The 21,097-nt window shown below is 41.1% G+C and overlaps 1 protein-coding gene across 1 annotated transcript in view; it reads right to left on the reverse strand.

The window, feature by feature from the left end:
* The window catches only part of IL1RAPL2 (interleukin 1 receptor accessory protein like 2), a 384,032-nt gene that overhangs the window by 103,935 nt on the left and 259,000 nt on the right, over positions 1-21,097 (reverse strand). The window contains exon 6 of the mRNA XM_065643459.1: positions 4,319-4,393. Within this exon, the coding sequence (XP_065499531.1) occupies positions 4,319-4,393 (75 nt within the window). The remainder of the gene's footprint in view (positions 1-4,318; positions 4,394-21,097) is intronic.

A 21,097-nucleotide genomic window follows, 5' to 3' on the forward strand; every position in this document is an offset into this window, starting at 1 on the left:
GAAAACAAAACCAGTACATAGTTGAAAAAGAAATTACACATAAATGACAGATTCAATTAATACAGAGACAAACATGCAAACGTTAATTCCCGTCTCAAGTGCCAAGCTGGGCATATCAGAAGATGGAGCTCTGTGCCCTCCAGCACATCCCCCAGCTCCCGTATCAGCCGGCCGGCCTGGGCTGTGGCTTGTTAGCATGTCGTTGATATGTAAACCACAGTTCACCCTATACTGAATGTGTCATCTCCTGTGGCTGGATGAACTAGTTTCAACACAATGTTTTGGCCGTGATCCTTATCAATACACGACACCATCGCTGGAGGTGTTTAAAAGACGTGAGGATGTGGTGCTTAGGGACATGGTTTAGAGGTGGATTAACAGTTGGACTTCAGGATCAGAAATGTCTTTTCCAACCTAAACAATTCTATGATTCCACAATTCTATTCTATGTGCTTCCTTTCTCCCACAAATGCTTATGCCCTTGCCATGCTGCTTGATACCAGCTGAGGGCTGGCAGTGCAGTACCCACAGCTGTCTATGTATCATTCAGATTTTGGCTCCTTGGTGCTACCAGAATCGTGCAAAGGAGCTAGTTCAGAGAAGAAACCTGCTCTGTAATCATGTAATCAAAATACAAAGGATTGGTACAAGGCTAGCTGGAAAATAATTTTTAAAAATTAATTAAGAAATCAGCAGAACGATGTACCAACAAGTCATCTTAAGATTCCACTTACTGTCAGAACAGCTGTATACTCAAATAGATAACAGATCGTTAAAACTCACTGCACCGCAGCCCTGAGACTTCTGACTGGGCTTTTGATCTTTACTTTTCTAAATCACATGAGGAGTTCTCTAACCTCAGGGATTTGGTATGAACAGGCGTCTTTCAACAACTACTTCAAATCACATTGGCATAAGCTTTAATAAATTCACATTCAGAGCTTTACATGGGAGAAAGTCACATTTTACAAACAGAGTTTGTAGGAGTAGAGAGTTATGGCTCAAAACCCTTCACAAGCAATCTTGGGGCCCTTCTGCTAAAGCCACACCATCTCCTGGGCAGAAGACCTGTATGTATGTTGGCTCATACTATCACTATCAAATTTGATTTTACTATCATGAATACAACTCAGGGACATTTTTTTTTTTTCCAGGAAGAACATGATATTATCAGATTAATGTAATATATTCACAACAACATATACTATATAGTACAAATAAACATTATTTGTTAAAACTAAGATATAACAAGAATAAATGTGCCGTATATCATGTAATAAAGAACTATCACTAGTCTGACATCAATGCAAAGAGCTAAAGAACAAAAAAAGGATTTTTTTAGTTTTGTTTTAATGAAAAGAAAGCAGCAAATGAACAATAAAAATATTCTGTCATTAGCTTCTGGTTGGCCTGAGATGAAGTGATTATCTGACCTGGTAAAGCATCTGAGACAATGAAATTGTTTCGGACTATTTCTCTAGTCCTCTGGGATGTTCTTTTGTCCTCCTTTCAACCTGCCTCTCTCTGGCTCTGTTTCTCTAGCACAAACAAACACAGAAAACAAGAAAGAAGCAAATTCCAGTTTCTGCTTCTCTCTAACCTTGACAGGGTTGGTTTTGATCTCTGTCACATTCCAGAGGAAAACAGAAAAAGCAAAAAGTACATTCACGCTCCTTGAGAAGATCAAAGCAGGCTCTGGGCCATGTTTGAAGCCTGAATGAACTCTTATCCACTGTCAATAAGAATTGTGCATACTTAATTTCATTTGAACCTTCTCATAAAAGCTGAAAGCCAAAAGGTGAAGACTGAAGTCTGTAATCAGGTCAAATAAGCTGCTAAATACTTAGGCCACTGCACAGAGATCTAGGAAGATTTTGCATTGCATTGTGCTCATCAGCAAGGATAAAGACAGCAAATAATTATTAATCTCCTCTGCTTTTCGAGCAAAGACCGCTATTTCTGTAAAGATTAGTTTTCCAATACAAATCTAAAATTATCTCTGCAGAACAAGTAGATGGATTAAAGTCCATTCCTTTTGTAGTTTAGTGGCATGTTCATACTTGCACAGCCACTGAAAGAGCAGGCATATTGGGTGATCTGACTCCATGGGCTAGAGGCCCTGTAAAACACAGAAACTTTGCTTTGATTTCTAATAAAATACTGAAGAATGTCACTTGTTCAAAACTTCTAGGAGCTTAACAAGATTTCAAAGAAGTATTCCAGCATGACCTTACATACAACTTTCTCCTCCGTTACTTTGCTGTAATCAAACGATTCACTTTCCTGCAAAGCTCTAACACAGAGTGAGAGTCTGCAGCACATCGCAAGGGTCAGCACAGCCTCCCAGCCCAAAGCCGCAGGTGGCCTCCACAAGATGAAGATGCTCCCTGAGAATTTTTGAGCTCTATTTGCCATTTAAAATCGAGAGGGAAATCAATGAACTTCTTTGTATGTTAAAGAAATAAGTTCGGGTTCTTTCATAATCATTAATCTTTTACACATAATATGAATACAGTTTAGTAGCAATAACCAAACCATTAACATATCAAAAAAGCACACCATATGTAAATTCCCTGATCTTAGGGGACAACTAATGGATTACATTCCAGCATATAAAGATGCAAGATTTGTATTTCCTTCTAGAGATATGCCAATATCCTATTACTGAGCCATATCTCCAAGGAGAGGACTAGTTTTTTTGTTTGTTTGGTTTTTAAATCAAACCTCTTTTTAATCAGTCAGAACAAAATGTTTTCATGCAGGGGAAAAAAAAAAAAAAACCACGAAACTCAATGCAGAAGTCCTGATGGAACAGGGAAAGTTGGAAGGGAAAAAGACAGAATAAAAATGCAGAAAACAAAGATGTGTACTCTTCGAGTGGCTTTATTACACAGATATATCCAGGGACAGTTTGCTCCCAAAGGAAATCATTAGAAAATTGATTTTTAAGAAGCTAAACCAGGAGACTGAATTCAGCCTTTTGGGCTGATCCAAACTTTGATGACTGTGTTTTCCTGTTAATTCTGGTGGGCTTTGGACTATAGCTTCAGATCCATTTTGTCGTTTCTGCTTTAGGGCCAATTTCTGCTCAGGTACAGACATGCGAGTCCCATGGAGGGGAACCTGAATATGCACATACGCCCCATCTGCAGAATTCGTCTGGCACCAGCTGCTTCCCAGATCCACTGCCATCCTCCTTGTGCAAGCCCTTGCAGGCTCCTCAGTCAAGCCAGGTAGATGAGAGAAAGATGATCTTTAAGATTAGCTAAGGTCACAAATGATTCATATTCTCACCACATTTCAACAAACACATTCAAGAATTCAAGCCCCATTTTTAAACAGTTCATAGCATCTTAATTGCTTCACTGAAATTGTTAGGCACCTTGTTTAAGAACGAGGAGGTGCCTTTGTATCAAGCTCAAATAGATGCTGTAGGGTTTCACAAAAACAAACAGTTTTACATGAAAAAAGTTTCATTCTGACCCTGCTTGCCTCTAAACACCATTCGACCACTGAATCCTGGCCAGCTTTGGTATAAAAGGAAGAAGAGAGTCAAGCTCAAGAAAGAAAATGCCACAGCTTCGGCCCAGAGTGAATAACACACATCTGCAACACATTTCCAGTAATTTAATCTCATGGCACCACAGTCCTCAAAGGCGATTCCAATTCTGCCCCTCAAAATCAGAAATCTATTTTCAAGTCACAGAAAAAAACTCCAGAACTTCAAAGCTGAGCAGTTCTTTCAGCACCAAGATGCCTCACAGTTCCCCAAAGTTAGCAGTACTCCCCAACATTAGAGTTTCTCAACACAAGAGAAAATACAGGCTGCCAGCTGAGGTTCAGAGATGTGTATTCACAGAAGAATATATAATAGGAGTGAGAAAAGCATACAGGCATTTTAGTCAAAATTCCATTCTGGTAAGCATTCAGAACAACCTGAAAATGCACTGTTTTACATTAACTTGTAAAGGAATCAGCACTTCTTTTATGAGAATATTTGTCTTAGATAGAGTGAACGTCAACTGATCAATACAGCACCAACATAGACATGTATTACTCTATCAATCATATATTAAAAAGAGCAGTGTGCTTTATATTTAATACCCAATGTCACCAATTAGTACTGCCATCCCCTGATGTTACGCAAGTTGATTCACTTAAATTGCCATGGCAGTAAATTCTACAGTTCTAAATGAAAAGCTGCAAATGGATTTGCATGTAATAACAGTACCACTAAACCTTTCTTACCACTTTCAATTTTTCCCATCTGCTACCAGAGTGGAAGTGTAGGATCTATTATTCCCAGAAGGGGACTTACCCAGCTGGACATCTATAACAGTTGGCTGGTTCTCCACGGGGAACAATGGCTTTGGAGGTTTGTCTGTGAGTAAAGCTAGAAAAGAAAATGAGAAAACGTAATGGAAAAATTGAGATCAATGACTGCAAAAGAAAAGCCCTGTCATGTAAGCAATCAAAAGCTTGCACCCTTGATGGCATGTAAACATTTATTACATCACATGAGTGTTCCACTGCCAACATGTTAACCACTTTCCTAGGGGCTGTGGTGGCCCACTGATTCAACAGAAATGAGCTGTTTCAAGAGTTACATTTTTAATGCAAAGCAGCAAAACAAGCTCCATTTCTCACTTTTACTCTACATATAACAACAATATCAAGAATTTTAGATCCTCACCTTGTGAAGTTAACACAATAATATGAAATACCAACTAAACCTATTTCTCTGTGATCAGGCCCAACATGTCTTTATGCTTGCCCAAAGCAGTATGTAGATGCTCAAAGCAAACTTGCACATAATTGTGTCTGGTGAACCCCAGCAGCTTCACACGTAGCTCACACTCCCACCCAACCATGTGGGGCACATGGACCCTCTTCTCAAAGCCTGAGCAGCGACTCTGCCTTCTGCTCCACATAAGTCTCTCCCTCTGAGAGCAGGAAACATCACCCCAGCCTGGTCCCACCAGGTGCCTGCTCCAGCCACTAGCACAGACAGTCGCAGATAACACTGTTACTGAAAAACTCAGCTACAGATGCAGGTTTCATGCCTGAGAGCTTAGTGCCAGGCTGTGCAAACAGGCTTTGTAAGTTGAGCCTAGCTTGAAATAAATGACTGAGTATTCCTGGAAATGTTTTTTAATCAAATATAGCATCCTGTATCACATGAAATTAAATAATTTCAAAATTACTTCAAAACTTTTCCAGCTAAAATGCGTCACCTGAATTTATTTGATCCAAGTTTGTAAAATGAATTTTCATTTTTGAATAAAAGACTAAGGCACAACTGCCCTGATCTCCTCAGAAGCCTCAGCACTTACAATTTGATAGGAAACAAGTTTACGCAGCGGTTTGGTAGCTCGAGCTGAAAGCTGCCTGTGGCTGGGGCAGCAGCTCTCCCTGAACCAGGCAGAGGAGCTTGAGGTCTGCAAGCTCCTGGCCTATGCTCCCAGCTCAGCCCGGCCCTTGGCAGGCTGGGAGGACATCTCGCCCCCAGTCTGCTCCAGCAGGAATCAGCGGCTCAACACGCCTTCCCCAGGGCTTTGAAACAAGATGGCTGGGTGGCTGAAGCAGAAGGGCAGCAGCCACAGGTTTCACTAATGTGGCTCTGATAACCAGCTGTCAGTGACAGCTGCTTAAAACTGGAGGTAGCAGAACTCTTCTGATACCAAAAAAAAAAAAAAAGTCAACCTACGATACATTTTTACATCCATATCTACAGAAAATGACGAACTCTATTAAAGAAATACCTGTTCGATTTTGCTTTACAGCTGACACTATGATTTTAAACTCCTCACTAAGTGATTGTCAGCACAATCCACTTCCACTGTTACATTTAGATGAAAATGGGGTTCCTGCCACGGATGCTACAGCCAAGCTTTGCTTATCACAAAACAGGCGTTTTGGTAACAAGTCATCAGCACACATTTCAGACCCAAACCATGTCTGTTTTTAAGAAGAACTCCTTGTACAGTTCACCCACAAGGACAACTCAGGAATTTCCGAAGTGTTTTAAACAGCGTGTTATTAAGACTAAAACCACAAGTAGAGCTCAGAATGAAAGAAAAATGGGAAATTCTGCTAATGAGAATTCAGTAGTTCAAAAATGCTCATCTAATACAGAGTCTCAAGATTGACCCAGAAGCAACATCAAGGCTACCTGTGCAATCGCACTATTTGGGGATTAGCCTGTGAGTAGAAAATTTCTGGCAGTAACAAATAATTAATTTGCTGTGCTAATGCACTTAAATCATCTGAATGTCATTAGAGAATAAGAGGAAAGTACTGCCAAACCTAGATGTGTGAGTAGAATCCAACTACTTGCTTTTTAAGGAATTTAAATCTTAACCAAAGCTGAAAACTTCTAAGTAGGAATTTTGGGCATCAAACCCAAGGGACTTTGGAACGCATTTCACTGATGACTTTTTAAGCGATGTATGCTTTTAAATTGCTAAAAGCTTTCAAATCCCATTGCATCGAAGGGGAGATGGATAACTATTTATCCAGATTCCGTACAAATCCCACCCTTATTTAAACAGTAAATTTCTCACTTGAAGCTCACACCTGCTTCAAGCAAAGCCCATTCCCAACACTCCAGAAAAAAAAGTACATTCTCCAGGAAGGCCCAATACACTGATAACCAGAACATTTGGTAAGGGGGAACATGAGAGTGCAAGTATATTTTCAGTACTGATCTTTTTCTGTTCAACATGTATAAGAGCTCTGCTTTCCTTATACTCTAATTCCTCACGTGAAAAACCCCGTCAATACATGATTAGATAGAAAGAAGCAAGAGCCACTAGACTAGAACAACATAGTTGAACTCTAACTCGCTGCCAGCCATGAGAAGGACCTCTTCACAGGTACTGCTTGCCATTTTCTCTCAACTCATCACAGAAAATTAGAGGTAGTGTTGTCTGGCCCTGGCATCTGCTGAGGGAGAACCTCATCATTTGAGTCACAACCTGACGATATTGCTTTTCTGTTTTTTATACTGTCTAGGCAGAGTTGCTCAAACTGCCTGCTTGAAGGAGCCAGGAAAAAGAAGTACTACAAAGGTGTTAAAAAATTAATGATGTTCTTAACTACCTCTGTGCAACTGAGGTTAGTAACTTCTTAAAAGAATGAACCAAAAATCTCTAGAAAATGCATTTTGGCCTAGGAAGTGCACAATTCAGACTTCTTAGGAAGGTAACACATTGCCCTGTATCTAAATGCCAGAGCACCCCAGATGCTCAGCACAGACAGAACGGCTTCTGCCAGAGACGTGTGGCTATTTGCTGCAGCTTCCACATGAGCCTGCTGCAGAACGTGCTGGAGGGAGCGGAAAGGTCACAGTGCCTGCAAAGAGGTTTTGGGATTTAACCCCCAGTACTAACAGAATCAAGTCCTTTGTCCAGACTAGGTCAGAGCAAGCAACACTCTCACCGACCCTTTATGGGACTCCTTCAGGAGACATAAAGATGCATTTAAAGCTCAGCGCACACACACAAGACCGCATAAGTAAAGTGAAGGTTGAAATGGAGAAAGAGACCAGCTCGAGAGCACAATTCTGAGCAACTTGATATACCAGGTAAATTTGGGGTTGGGTAGAAATTTGATGGGGGGAGGGAGGGGGAAATGGAGGAGGAAAAAGCCCAAATCCCCCCAAACCTTACATCCCAGCTGAGTGCAGTCCCTTGTACTTTGTGAAGAGCCTCAATATAGTTTCACTTTCTGGTACATAACCAACACTTTTTTCTCAGCTTTTTTTCTGTAGTTTTTCAGGCTTTTGCTGCTACCTTTGGGCTTTTCTTGTATTGTTGTTTTTCATCTCTGGTACTAAATTTTACTCTGTGTGCACTGTAGGATGTGGAGAAAACTTGCTGGGGTAGCTGCACCCCAGCTGTGCCAGTATGCTCAGGCTTTTCTTCCTTTAAGTTCTTTTCATGTCTCATTCGCACCTGCACCCCTTGCAATCCAATCTGACCGGTGCTTCTCCCTGTTTCTCTTAGCATTACTTCCAGTCTTTGGATGTTTTCTAAATGTGCTCCTGTGTGTCACATTTTAAATGGTTGTATTTTGCCATATTGTTCTTGGAGAGTAATCATTATAATGAACTGGCAGCCTGTCAGAGCTCTTTACACAGGAACTGAAATGGCCCAAAGGGATTTTGAGTCTAGAAGGCAATGAACTGCTGGCTCTTCAATGTCGTATGTGTTTACGGAAAACAAAAACCATTCTTATTTTAGAGGTCAGACATCAGATCACTTATTCGCTTATTTGGTCCTTCTTAAACAATAAGGCAGCACAATATATTCTCAGCTATGAGGGATTCTAATATTTCATGATCTCTGTACTTGACAGAAGTCCATAAGCAACCTTTATTCAAATGCCCATTCCTCTAAAAGAGGTTTCTTTAATTCTCCTAACAGTTTTACAGACGTGTGGCACTCTGATTTCCAGCCTTGCTAGAAGTTGAAGCAGAACAAAAAGTTGATGCTGTTACTGTATCAATATGTCTTTAATAAAGCTAATAATATTATGCATGCTCACCTAAATCTTACTTCACTTCCCAGAAAACCACTTTAAATTAAAACAACTAAATGCACAGTAAACACTATTCCTACAGCAAGGGTGGTTATTAGTTCCACAGAGCAACAATTCCTGCAGCCACACAGACAGACCTGCCTTTGCAAGACACCAGGTCTGACGATGCAGCACACTACCAGCTTTCTTTGCCTTTACTTGCCATTCTAGGATTTCATCCCATGAACAGGCTGGAGCACCTTTGGCTGCATTTGTTTATGCAAGTACCAGCTGACACAGTACACTACTGTACTGAGACTGAGAGGAGGACTCACAGACGGCTTCTTTGCTTTGTCCGAGGGTTACCCATGGCACACTACCTGGGAAATCACTTGAAGTCACAGGTGCTGGATGACAAGCTGGAAAAACATGTCTTTACCCAGAGGCACCTGGCAATGCATGTGCCTCCCATAAGATCTCAGTGGGCATGGTCAGAGGCCGTTTAGCAGCCACACTACTAGGAGAATGCTTACAGTGCTGTTTCCTTCTATGCTTATATTCATCCCATTAGAAAGTAACACACAAACTTTAAAACAATCATCAAGTTTCTGTAATTTCAACAACACTTGTCATGGGATTTCTCCTTAAGAGATTTAAAGGAATACTGTTGTACAAATTAATACACTGATCTGATCTTGCACAACTGTTCGTCCAGGTGCATTTCCTTCCCCAGAGAAGGATACTTATATTCTCTACTTTTCATAGGCGCAAGGAATATCCTGAAATACCTCAAGAAAGCAGAGAAGAGACCTGCAAAAATATTAGGTCTCTCCAATTACTTACACGGTGATCTTCAGCAGACAAGGGAGAGTATAACTTGCTGCACAGGGCAATGTCTATCTACCCACAGGACCAACAGAAGAAGACAATAGCTTTGAAGGAGCAGCTCCAGCTTCCAAGTGCCAGAGCAGCATAAGAGCCTAGAGGCTAATTTTTTTTCACCACAGCCTTACTGTTTCAAAAATCCCTCATTCCATATTCAAACATATTCAAACCATTAATGGTTCTCCTCAAAAAGCACAAAGCAGTTGAAAACAAACAGCCTTAGGATATCATTACTTAAACAACGATAACCAGTTAGAAAAAAGTACCAGGCATCTCAGCAAGCACCAGTTCCTTCACAGCTTGTTATTTTCCTATGCAATTTCTTACCTTCCCTCTGCAGCAGCCTCACAGTGCTCTCCCCACTCCAATCAGACTTCTTTTACAGCAACCATGATGACAGACAGCCCACACTGTTGCTACAATGAATAAAAGTCTCCTACTAGAGTTTTTGAGTGGTTCAGCTAAACACAACTTCTCAATTTAATGCAGATCACCTTCCCCCTGTGCCAGGCAAAGGCATGCTCTAAGCCAACAGGCACCACCTGTGCTGCACAGACCTGAATTGCTGCCGGGGTGAAGCCGGTCATGCACTGAATTCCAGCTGCTTATGATTTGAAGGGATTCTTTCTTGTGACTCAGCACAGCTGCAGCCTTTTCCAGACCAGATAACTCTTCTAAGGAGATGAAGGCACAAGGCTAGAAATGTTAATTCATATGTGGCAAAGAATCATAGAATGGTTTGGGTTGGAAGGGACCTTCAAGATCATCTGGTTCCAATCCCCCTGCCATGGGCAGGGACACCTTCCACCAGATCAGGTTTCTCAAAGCCCCGTCCAACCCAACCTTGAACACTTCCTGGGATGGGGCATCCACAGCTTCTCTGGGCAGCCTGTTCCAGTGCCTCGCTGCCCTCATGGGGAAGAATTTCTTCCTTAGATCTAATCTAAATCTCCTTTCTTTCAGTTTAAAGCCATTACCCCCTGTCCTATCCCTACATGCCCTTGTAAAAAGTCCCTCTTCAGCTTTCCTGTAGGTTCTCTTTAGGTACTGGAAGGCTGCTATAAGGTCTCCCTGGCGCCTTCTCTTCTCTCCACTGAACAACCCCAACTCTCTCAGCTCTTCTTCACAGCAGACGTCCTCCAGCTCTCTGATCATCTTTGTGGCCTCCTCTGGACTCACTCCAACAGGTCCATGTCCCTCTTATGTTGGAGGCCCCAGAGCTGAACACAGTACTGCACGAGAGTTGTGTGACTAGAGCATTTGCTGGTGAAGACTGAAGCAAAAAAGTAATTGAGTACCTCAGCCTCCTCCATATCCTGAGTAACCAGGTCTCCTGTTTCATTCTGGAGAGGGCCATTTTCCCTACTCTTCCCTTTATCACCAATGTACCTATGGAAGCTTTTTTTTGTTGCCCTTGATGTCCCTGGCCATGTTTAATTCTATCAAGGTTTCAGCTTTCCTTACCTGATCCCTGGCTGCTCAGACAATTTCTCTGTATTCCTCCCAGGCTACCTGTCCTTGCTTCCCTCTATAGGCTTCCTTTTTGAGTTTGTCCAGGAACTCCTTGTTCAGCCATAGAGGCCTCCTGGTGTTTTTGTCTGACTTCCTCTTTGTTGGGATGCATTGCTTCTGAGCTCAGAGGAGGTGATCCTTGAATATTAACCAGTTTTCTTGGGCCTCTCTTCCCTCCAGGGCTTTACCCCATGATGCTCTACCAAGCAGATCCCTGAAGAGGCCAAAGTCTGCTCTCCTTAAGTCCAGGGTAGTGAGCTTGCTATGCACCCTCCTTGCTGCCCTAAGGATCTTAAACTCCATCACTTCAAGGTCACTGCAGCCAAGGCTGCCCTTGAGCTTCACATTTCCCACCAGCCCTTCCTTGTTGGTGAGAACAAAGTCCAGCGTTGCACCTCTCTTCGTTGGCTCCTCTATCGCTTGGAGAAGAAAGCTGTCATCAATGCATTCCAGTAACCTCCTGGATTGCTTATGCCATGCTGTGTTGTCCCTCCAATAGATAATGGGGTGGTTGAAGTCCCCAGTGAAGACCAGGGCTTGTGAATATGAGGCTGCTCCTGTCTATTTGCTCAGTCTTCCTGGTTGGGTGGCCTGTAGCAGACCCCCAATTTAATGTCACCTGTCCCCTCCCTTTAATCCTGACCCATAAACTCTTAGTTGGCTCCTCACCCATCCCCAGGCAGAGCTCCATGAACTCCAGTCATTGACATAGAAGGTGACACCCCCTCCTCGTCTCCCCTGCTTGTCATCCCTAAAGTGCCTTTGTCCTTCCATTCCAATACTCCAGTCAGAGGAGCCATCCCACCACGTCTCTGTGATGCCAATAAGATCACAGCCCTGCAACTTTGTGCACATCTCTAACTCCCCCAGTTTATCCCCCATGCTATTTGTGTTTGCACAGAGGCATTTAAGTTGGGCCCATGATGAGGCTGACTTACTGGCTGGAGTGGCTGCAATTCCTTTGTGCTGCTATTCAGGTGCTCTCCTGCTGACCTGTGATCATTCTCCAGGCTGACTAGAACTGGTCAAATGCTGGAGAAGGGTTGTCTTATTTTTCGTCAGGGTGGATAATGGCTTTTCCTCTTCTTGTGGTAAGCACCCAAAGTACAATTGCTGTTCTATAATTTTGCTATTGATGTACCTCCTGGACATTTGTTCATGTAATTTGCAATGATGAAAGGAACAATTATCCAAATATGAAGCAGAATGCAGGGAATCTAACAAAATTGTTTCAGATCTTCTATGAGACAATTACATGCCAACCTACTTCCTTCAATCAAAGGATCTGGCATTTTCCCACCATTAATTAACACAGAGCCTCTAGTATCATTCAATCAAGAATCTGGCTAACCTTTTGACAGCAGAACCGATCTGTTTGAATAGCATCCTCTGGGGCAAATAACAGCATGCCAAATTCTTAATCTGAAACTAGCTCATACCCGAAGTTAAGCTTTTGTTCACTCTTAGCTCAAATATACATGCTTCCAGGCATGGCTTAGATCTACTTTGGCATCTCAAAATCCTGGCAGTGACATTGCAACTTTCACACCATAGAGGAAGATGGAACTAACTGCATGAAAAACGCTAAATCAATGTTAACCAAAGGGTACATCTTGCTAAGAGAAGCTCAGTATCACACCTTCTAAAAAATACGTACCTAACTCCCCTTGGCTCATCTGAAATCCACAGCTTGTGCCAAAAGAGTTCTCAATGGCTGACAATAAAATGCTTCAGGCCTGACCTGCTACTGCTTTATCTTTTGTGTTGCTGCTTACACCTAAGCAAATGTGTGAGCCAATTGTGCAGATGTAAATGTAAATGTGACAGCTATAGTCTTGGCTGCCGGGAACTGAACTGTGCCCTTGCAGAGTTAAAAGCTTGTCTAAAGAGCCAAGGGATCCCACCTGGACTTGTAATAAGTATCCTCTGTGGACTGAGCCTCTAACACACGTTCACCAGCAAGTCCTGCTATCAGATCAGAATGAACTCTTTTCATTTTCTTGGCACAACAGTGAATTACCTCACAAGGTGAAAAGCAGTGGAAACCCACATTAAAAAACTCATCCATAAAAATGGAGCTTTGTGAGGCCATGTTTATATGGGGACTCCGTTCCCTGATTAGCTGTAATATGTTCTACCAGTCAGTCAAAACACACTTCAGCATTCAGCTGTTGTGCTGCCCTTCCTTCGCCACAGTATCAAGCTGACAAAATGATTGCACCTTCATCCGTCATTTGCTGTAACAGAAGTAAAGCCATTGCAACAAAATGTTGTCAAAGGATAAATGTCTCCATCTTTGAAAATAAACACTGAACACTTACTCTCAATAAACTCAAACTCCATAAACTCAGAACTTGTGTGGAAGCCAGGAGTGATTAATCAGGCATTAAGAGTTTTTCTTTATTTATTATTATTTGAGCAGGAAATGCATCTTTTGGGACAATGGGGTGAAATCATACAGCAACTGGATGCCTCCCTCTCTGCCACCATCACCATGTATATCACTTTTTGAAAACTCTACCTAGGATGAAGAGAGCCTTAATGCATTGTCTGGTCTCCCCCTGTGGGGCTATTTTCTCCAAGGAGTTTAGCATTTTTTTGATTAACAGTAAATAATTGGAATTCATCAGATGGAATTTTTTTGTGACATAGAAAGAAGGACAACACAATCACAGTTTTAAGGAAGATGCTGTGTCCATGCTGAAATGCAGTTCACGTGGGAAATGAATTTTGAGGCACTGAAATACTCTTGGATCATTACTGGTGGTTTTGATTCTAACCCATTAAGTCCTCAATGACTTGGAACAGACCCTTGTTTGACAGGTCATACTACTAGCACCAAGAAAAAGCTGGCCGTGACTGCAGCCCCCTTGACTTTGAGAGCAGTCAAAATCCTAAACAACCATAATAGCTACGTCTGTCCTGTTCTTGCCAGCTGTTCCAATAGCTTCTGCTGCAGGCATGACCTTGCAGCCCATGGTAATTGTTTAAAACTAGTAACAGCAGCTGGCAATTCCACGTGTGAAATAATCTCTGGACAAGAAGTCTTGCTGCCAGACTTCTCACCTAAGATGTCTTCAGCTTCTAGGCACAGGTGCTGTCATAGTGCACCGAGACAGCCACGCTGCTTTGGAAAGAAGAGCAGGAGCACCAAGTACTAGATGAACTCTGTTGGGTACATGAAAATGTTAAGAAAAGTAGAAAAGAACAAGATTTTGGGTTGGGGATTTTCTAGTTTTCAGATTTGTGCAGGACCTTTTCCCCCTTCTTACAAGGCAATCAAGTCACGTAGGGTTGCAGAAAATGAAATGGTGAGATTCTGGTGGAACTTATGCAACAGAATATGACTTATGCAGACTGTGGTGAAGTGGAATAGAAACAATAGCATAGATTGCACATTACTGAAGCACAGATGGCAAAATCCCACAAGGTGCCCATCACAAAGTAATTACAACATGGCTGAACACTTATCACTACTGCAATATATGTGTTAAATGCCAGCGGCAGCTGACTCTTATGCATCTCCTGTTGTGAAACACTCAGTGACACTGACGGCATGGTTTACTACCCGTGTGTCACTGGAGTCATTGTAAGGTGGGTGCTGGAAAGTAGAATAATTCCATGTCAGTAAGACTCTCACTGAACTGATGATATCAAGCTTCCTTACTCCTATGGTTGCCAACCCACCTTTTCATTGCATTTCTAAATTTCACAGATTGGATTAGAATATGTGTGACCATTTTATTCCTGTCCTAAATTTGGATCATGCAGCTTTCTTTTATGAAGCAAGCATAAATTTCCTCTGAAGTAAAGAAAAAATTGCAATAAATTGTCACTAAATGTAAATTACATTTCCCTACAATATAATTCATGAAAATCTCAAATGGAGTGTGCTCTATTTAATGAACAGAGTGTATTTAACACAAAGGACACATCATGTCATCTGCACTCAAAATGTTTCTCTTGGACTCTGAGCTGAAATAAGGTACTTGAAATTACCCTCTATTTCAAGGAGATCTGCAAAGAACATTTTATCTTTTGGCTTTTTTAATTCTCTTTTCTTTCTGTCTTATAAAAAAGTAAAGAAGTGGTGACGAATGAAGCCAAATCCCGTTATTCATCTTGAAGGGACAGCTGGAGACTTTGCATCCAAATGAAAGCTATCATTCTTGTCAACCTGAAGTCAGAGTACCAAAAGCCTGCAGTCCACAACCAATTAATATTCCATGATCAAGCTGACCACTCACACACAGTGAACTATTGCTCCACAGCACAACCCTAGCAACGTGAATTATTGTGGAGTGGATTTTATGTGTCGTTTTAGTAAAACTCAAAGCAATCCATTCTTTTCTGAAACTAACAACCTCGCTATAATACAGATAGCGTATCAAAAGAGAATTCTTGTGGATGATAAACGCCAGCTGAACCAAATATTAAGCACCTATGGTACGATATCTAGGCAAAAAAATGGGTGGTCTTCTTGGGGCTGGGAAAAGCCATCTCCAAGCTCCAGAGCAGCCTCCAGCCAGTGTACAGCACAATCTGGTGAAGGAGGAGCTGGTGCTATTTGCCACCTCTCTTAGTTCGCTGTTTCAGGCACCTGCGTGGCTGACCTGTGCCCTGAGGTAGCCCTGAGTCCAAACCTTCTTTACACACCAAATGTTCCTATGCAGTTTTCCAAAGATGACGGAACTACTGGAGATCAACATTAAAAATGCATTTCACCTGAAGTCTCAAAGGCAGTGGAGACCATTTAAAACTCGGATGTTGGACACAATCAGATGCTGCACAGTGTAACAGCTCAGCCTGCTTTGATGTTCAGCAGGACCATTATAATTTCAAAGCTGCTATACCACAATTTTTAGACAAAATTTCAATTGTAATTTTTTTAGATTAACGACATTCACAAGTAAGAAACATGGAACTTCTGTTAAGTCATCTCTTGCCAATTGATTTTGCTCCATAGGGGGTTAATGAGTAGGTTTCACCCTGCCCCATTCCAGGCTATTAATTCTGATGCATTTTTTGGATAGCACCCTGGCTTACAAAGCTTGCTACAATGATGAAAAATGTTACTATACTTGACAAGGAAAACCATCTCATAAAATGTTTATGCAATATTTATGTAGGTTCTTTGTCTCTAATTTGCCTTCAAAAGCTGCGAAATATATTCCACCAGGTTTTGCTATTTTTTTTTTATTTTACCACTGAAGAAGCTTTGAATCATATTATTCACTAAGCACATGTAGCCTTGTTAAGAAAAAATTGGGCCAAATCATGTCATTATTGGTTGGGTGAGCAGGAAAATAAATAAAAGCAGGCATAATATAGGCATGTAAAGAAATCACAGATACACTCACTACTGGTTATCCTGCCTCATGACCGAAGATCAAGCAAATGTAAATCTTCTGATGAAAGACAATGCTTTAAGAAATTAAGGAGATAGATATCCCATGAAATTTGTCTTCTTATTTGAGGCAAAGAGTTTAAAAGAATTACCAAAAAAAAGCAGCATCCATAGAAATCTCTGGCGGGATGACCCATTTTCAGAGTCAGCACTGCTGCCTTTCACCACTTTCATCAGAGTTTATACCAGCTGATAGGGAGCAGAACAGCCTCCTGGTGATCAGCGCGGGACCTGAGTCTTTCAGTATCAGCTACTATCAAACACAGGGCAGTTTTCTGATCCAAGAATGCAGTTTCTTTTTCACAAAAATACACCAACCATGCACAAAGCACTGCCTCAAAGAAAGATACTATGGGAAAATGCATAGCATGGATAAAACAAGTTCCAGATAAATTATTCTCATCCTAAGTCTGTGTGCACACTCTCACCCCCATGCATCAGGTTTACAGGAGGCAACTACTCAACAGTAAACGTAATATTTTAAGACTAACGTATTGCTTGAAAATGTTTAATGGTCAGTGGACATGCAAAGAATGGCAAACAAACCTCCAAGGCGATCGTGACTAAAGGCTGCATAGAGAGCTACATACACAAAAAGCACAAAGACAAATGTCATTCCAGTGCCCACTGGTGCATCTCTGCACAGCCCTGTTAACAAGCCCAGTGACATGCAGCACAGTTGAGAGGAACAAATTAACTTCCCAGTGAAACAATTCAAAGACCTTGTGGCAACACTAAAAGCAACGGAAAAGAGTGAAGACATGGCCAAAAAATGTCTTTGGGACTACGCTTGTTTTGAATCTATGTGACCGTTGCTAAGCAGGCTGTCAACACACCAGACATTTTTATCAGAGGAGGAAACTTGAGAGCAGAGTAAGCGATGGATTGTGCCTCTCCACAGGTCAATTTGGGAACAGGTTATACTGTCTGTAGCAGAACTGCAGGAGGGCTGAGCCTCCAAATCCTCTGAAATGTGAGATTAAACAGTCCCACAGGCACTTCAAATGGCTGCAGATAAGAATTTAATCCTTCAGTAAATTTCCTCCATCCTTTATTAAAAGATGAAGATAAACTTTAAATCAAGAAAAAATAGCAAACAAACAATGTAAAGAGTCAAAAAACATCAGGGAGGAGAGAAGAGAGGGAGAGGGAGAGGGAGAGGAGGAACCCACTCTGTTTTTACTAACAAATCGGTGCCAAGTTTCACCTCAGCCAGGGCTGCACACATGAAGTGTGTGGGAAGGGGAACTCGCTCCTCCAACCGTGGTGGACAAGGCGGTACAAGCTCTCTATGAACGGTGCACGGACATGACACCAATGGGCTGCCCGGACACCCCGATACTCCGCCTGCCTCTTCCTGAACCACTTGCACACACACAGGCTCCTGGAGAGGGGATTTCTGTTCTCCTGCAGTTTCTCCACCCGACTGCCAGGACCGCAGTCAGAGCTGCTCCTGCCCCTCAGCCACCAGGTTGCTGTTGGTGAAGCAGCTCAAAACAGGGATCGCTCTCCTCAGCTTCTACATTTCCCTGCTGTTCTCAGAGGACCATTCATTACACAGCTTTTAGGTTTTCTGCTGCTTTTTTCCAGCAGCCAGATATAAGTTTTGCACCAGGAATGTAATTTCTGAGGAATTTTTCATGAAATTATGTCAGCTTGTTGTAACAAACCTGCTTGACACTTCATTTTCCTGTTGAAAGTGTCTTCTGTTTGTCATGTGTTGAAGCAATTTAAGGTTTTGCTTTGACATTTTCAACAAGAGAACAAGATGATTCAATCTGTTCTAGGTAGTAACTGCCATTACATTTAAGCTACATCATTCAAACGAAACTCAACATACTATTTTGACTGCCATTTTATATATGATCTATGATTATGTAGTACCACTGCCCTAGCTCATGAAACAATGTTCAAGCAACAAAGAAAGTCATTTAAATAATCCCTCCCCAAACTTGCCAATAACACCACCCTGAAACTTTCATTTCTTTCTGAAACAGTATTCTCAAGTGACATTCTTCAGACATGCCTTTATGAGGGGAATTTTGATAATTTTGTCTTTTGTTACAATGTAAAATGAAAGCAAAATCTGAGGAAAAGCCCACAAATTTCCTCCCAAATAAAAAATATGAATTTCTGGCGATCTATAATACTTCAGTCGCAAAGGATGGGATGACTGGCTGATGAAGAAGCTGAGCACAAACTCAGCAGTGGCAGTGTAGGGCAGCAAAGGTTTCATCACTTATCATGTTCAGCATACAGTGAGTGTGAGAACCGGCCCCAGGTAGATGTGATTTTTTTTACCTACCACCTACCCCCATTTGAAAATTTTTCTCCATTTTGTTGTTTGCTTTAAAATGGATCATGTACCATGCTCAGTTCTCTCTAACCAGCATGTACATGTCCATCAACTCCTTCTGATGCATAACAGTTACCCACCATGCTTTATTTATTACAGGAAAAAAAGATTATGTCTTGTTCATCAAGTCTTTCACTTCAGTTCTGTTTTCTAGAAGTGTAAGACAACGCTTTAAACTGAAAGACGTGAGATGCATAGCTAAAGAGCATGACAGTTTCTCAGGAGGTGAACAATATTTTTTGGATTAATAATTACAGAACAAATTATTTTAACAAGGTAATATGGAGACAATCTTAATACAGGATTACGAGGGGAAATGTTATCACTTTCTCAGATTTTAATTGATAATTAAAGAAAATCCTTGTGTGTCAGCACACTTGTAAAATAGGCACTATATAAAGATCTATCACTTATCTACAAACTATATGATATCATTGCTTTTTACAGAACCAGCAGATTAAATAAAGGAAGGGCTGGGGTTTGTTTGGTTGTTGTTTGGGGGTTTTTTTAGTAGTGAAAGTATAGTGGCATCGTAAAAGGGTTAGATCACAGAAGTAAAAACACAGTGCAGCTGTAAAGTTAGATAAGCTTTTAAGACAGAATGTCTGTATTAATCTGTTATTATTCTCAGATTGTGTCTAAAGACTACTTTTGGTACCATGCTTTTGTTGACTATTACCCATCCAGAGATGGGTCCCTATACTCGCATTACTGATATCACAACAAAAGGGAGTATTCAAACGCAGCTGCAGGATTTGTCTCCATTTCAGCTGATACAACAAAGTAAAAGTCAGAGACCTCTCCCAGCCCTTGGTATTCTGCAACTGTGTGCTTCCCTACCAAGGTGTTGTAAAGGGATCCAATATACTGTAAACAGGCAATTTTGGCTGAACGCATGGTAGCACTGTTTTTTAACTGCTCTAGAGCTGACATTTCGGGAATTCTGAGTAGTGGCTGGAATGCTTCTTTTCTCTTCCTACATACTGTCAAGGTAGTATATCTCTTTCTGTTGGTAAATAAACACATTTGTGTTCAAAAGGAGTCTAATCAGGAGCTGCACAAGACAGTTAAATTATCATTAACACCATACACTGATCCTGCAAGGAGTTCAAAACTCCGATGCAGTTTAATATCAAAGCAATGGAGCCTTAAGCTTTTGCATCTATGAATGATGAGCAACATTACTTCAAATGACATCTTTTGTCAGAGTTGCTTGAGCTAAAGACAGAGTGAATCCATTTGTATAAATTGTGGCTTCGCTGCTGAAAGATTACAAAAATATATGGTGCTATCCTTAAGTCTCAAACCATTAATATAGTTAAAATATGCCATCTCTTCCCAGGAAGAACTACAAAGTCCTTAAAACACTATCATAAATCACAACTAATTCACTAAATATACAATTCAAGCAGCAATGGAAAAAGAAAATAGGGTATAGAATATCATTTGTCACTACATCAAACATCTCTTTTTTTTCATTGGAAACTGCAAGTCAAGATTTCCAAGGTCTGTGCTATAGACAGTTCATAACTGAATTCCTGTTCCACTGGGATTAGACCTTTTTTTTTCCATTTGTCTGATAGATCCAAAGCCAGATATTTTTATTTGGAAAGGCAAACCAATATTAATTTCCCCTTCAAGAAAATATATGTCCTGATGCTACAGTTTAGTCATTGAAGACTTTAAAAGTGATCAGCAATCAAATGGATCTTATAAAAGATATTTTGATTCCTCAAATCTATACATTAACTAGTTTATTAGAATGATGCAGATTTTATACTGCTAGGGTGTCCAAAAGCACTACAAGGTGTGTGCCAGGAGTCCACCGTACTGTACAAAAAGTTCCTGCGTACTGGTACTGTCTTGTTTGATTCAGATCATTGCCTTATCCGTTGTATTTTCATTGTGTTATGCCATGGTTTGGAGCAATGAGCATTTCACTACGCAACACTGAAGGTCACACTAATGAAAAAGAACACTAATGGGGTGAAAATGAATATCGTGGGGACAGTAAATCATTCTTGGAATCCCAGTTAACTGGTCATTTTGTAGCTGACCTTGCTTCCATGGAAGTCAAAGGCAAAGCTTCGATTTCTGTGGATATGATCAGGATTGGGTCCTTAAAAGTACAGCATGTTTTATGGATGTTGAAGTTAGCATATTCTACACTAGAATTTTCTTTATTACTTCTCAATACAAAACTTCACCAAGATTGTCAAATTGCTGTATGAAAGCACCCCATAATATGGTACATTAATTTAATACATGATACATCTTCCTGCTAGTAATATTAAATATTGTCACTCTCAATACAAAGATGTCTAACAGAGCAAATTTTCTCCCTCCATCTTCCTCTCCAATAATTTACTCCCAGATTTTATAAACATGTCTATCACAAGCTACCATCTCTCCATCTT

This window comes from Caloenas nicobarica, chromosome 12 (genome assembly GCF_036013445.1).
Source record: "Caloenas nicobarica isolate bCalNic1 chromosome 12, bCalNic1.hap1, whole genome shotgun sequence".
NCBI classification, from domain to species: Eukaryota; Metazoa; Chordata; class Aves; order Columbiformes; family Columbidae; genus Caloenas; species Caloenas nicobarica.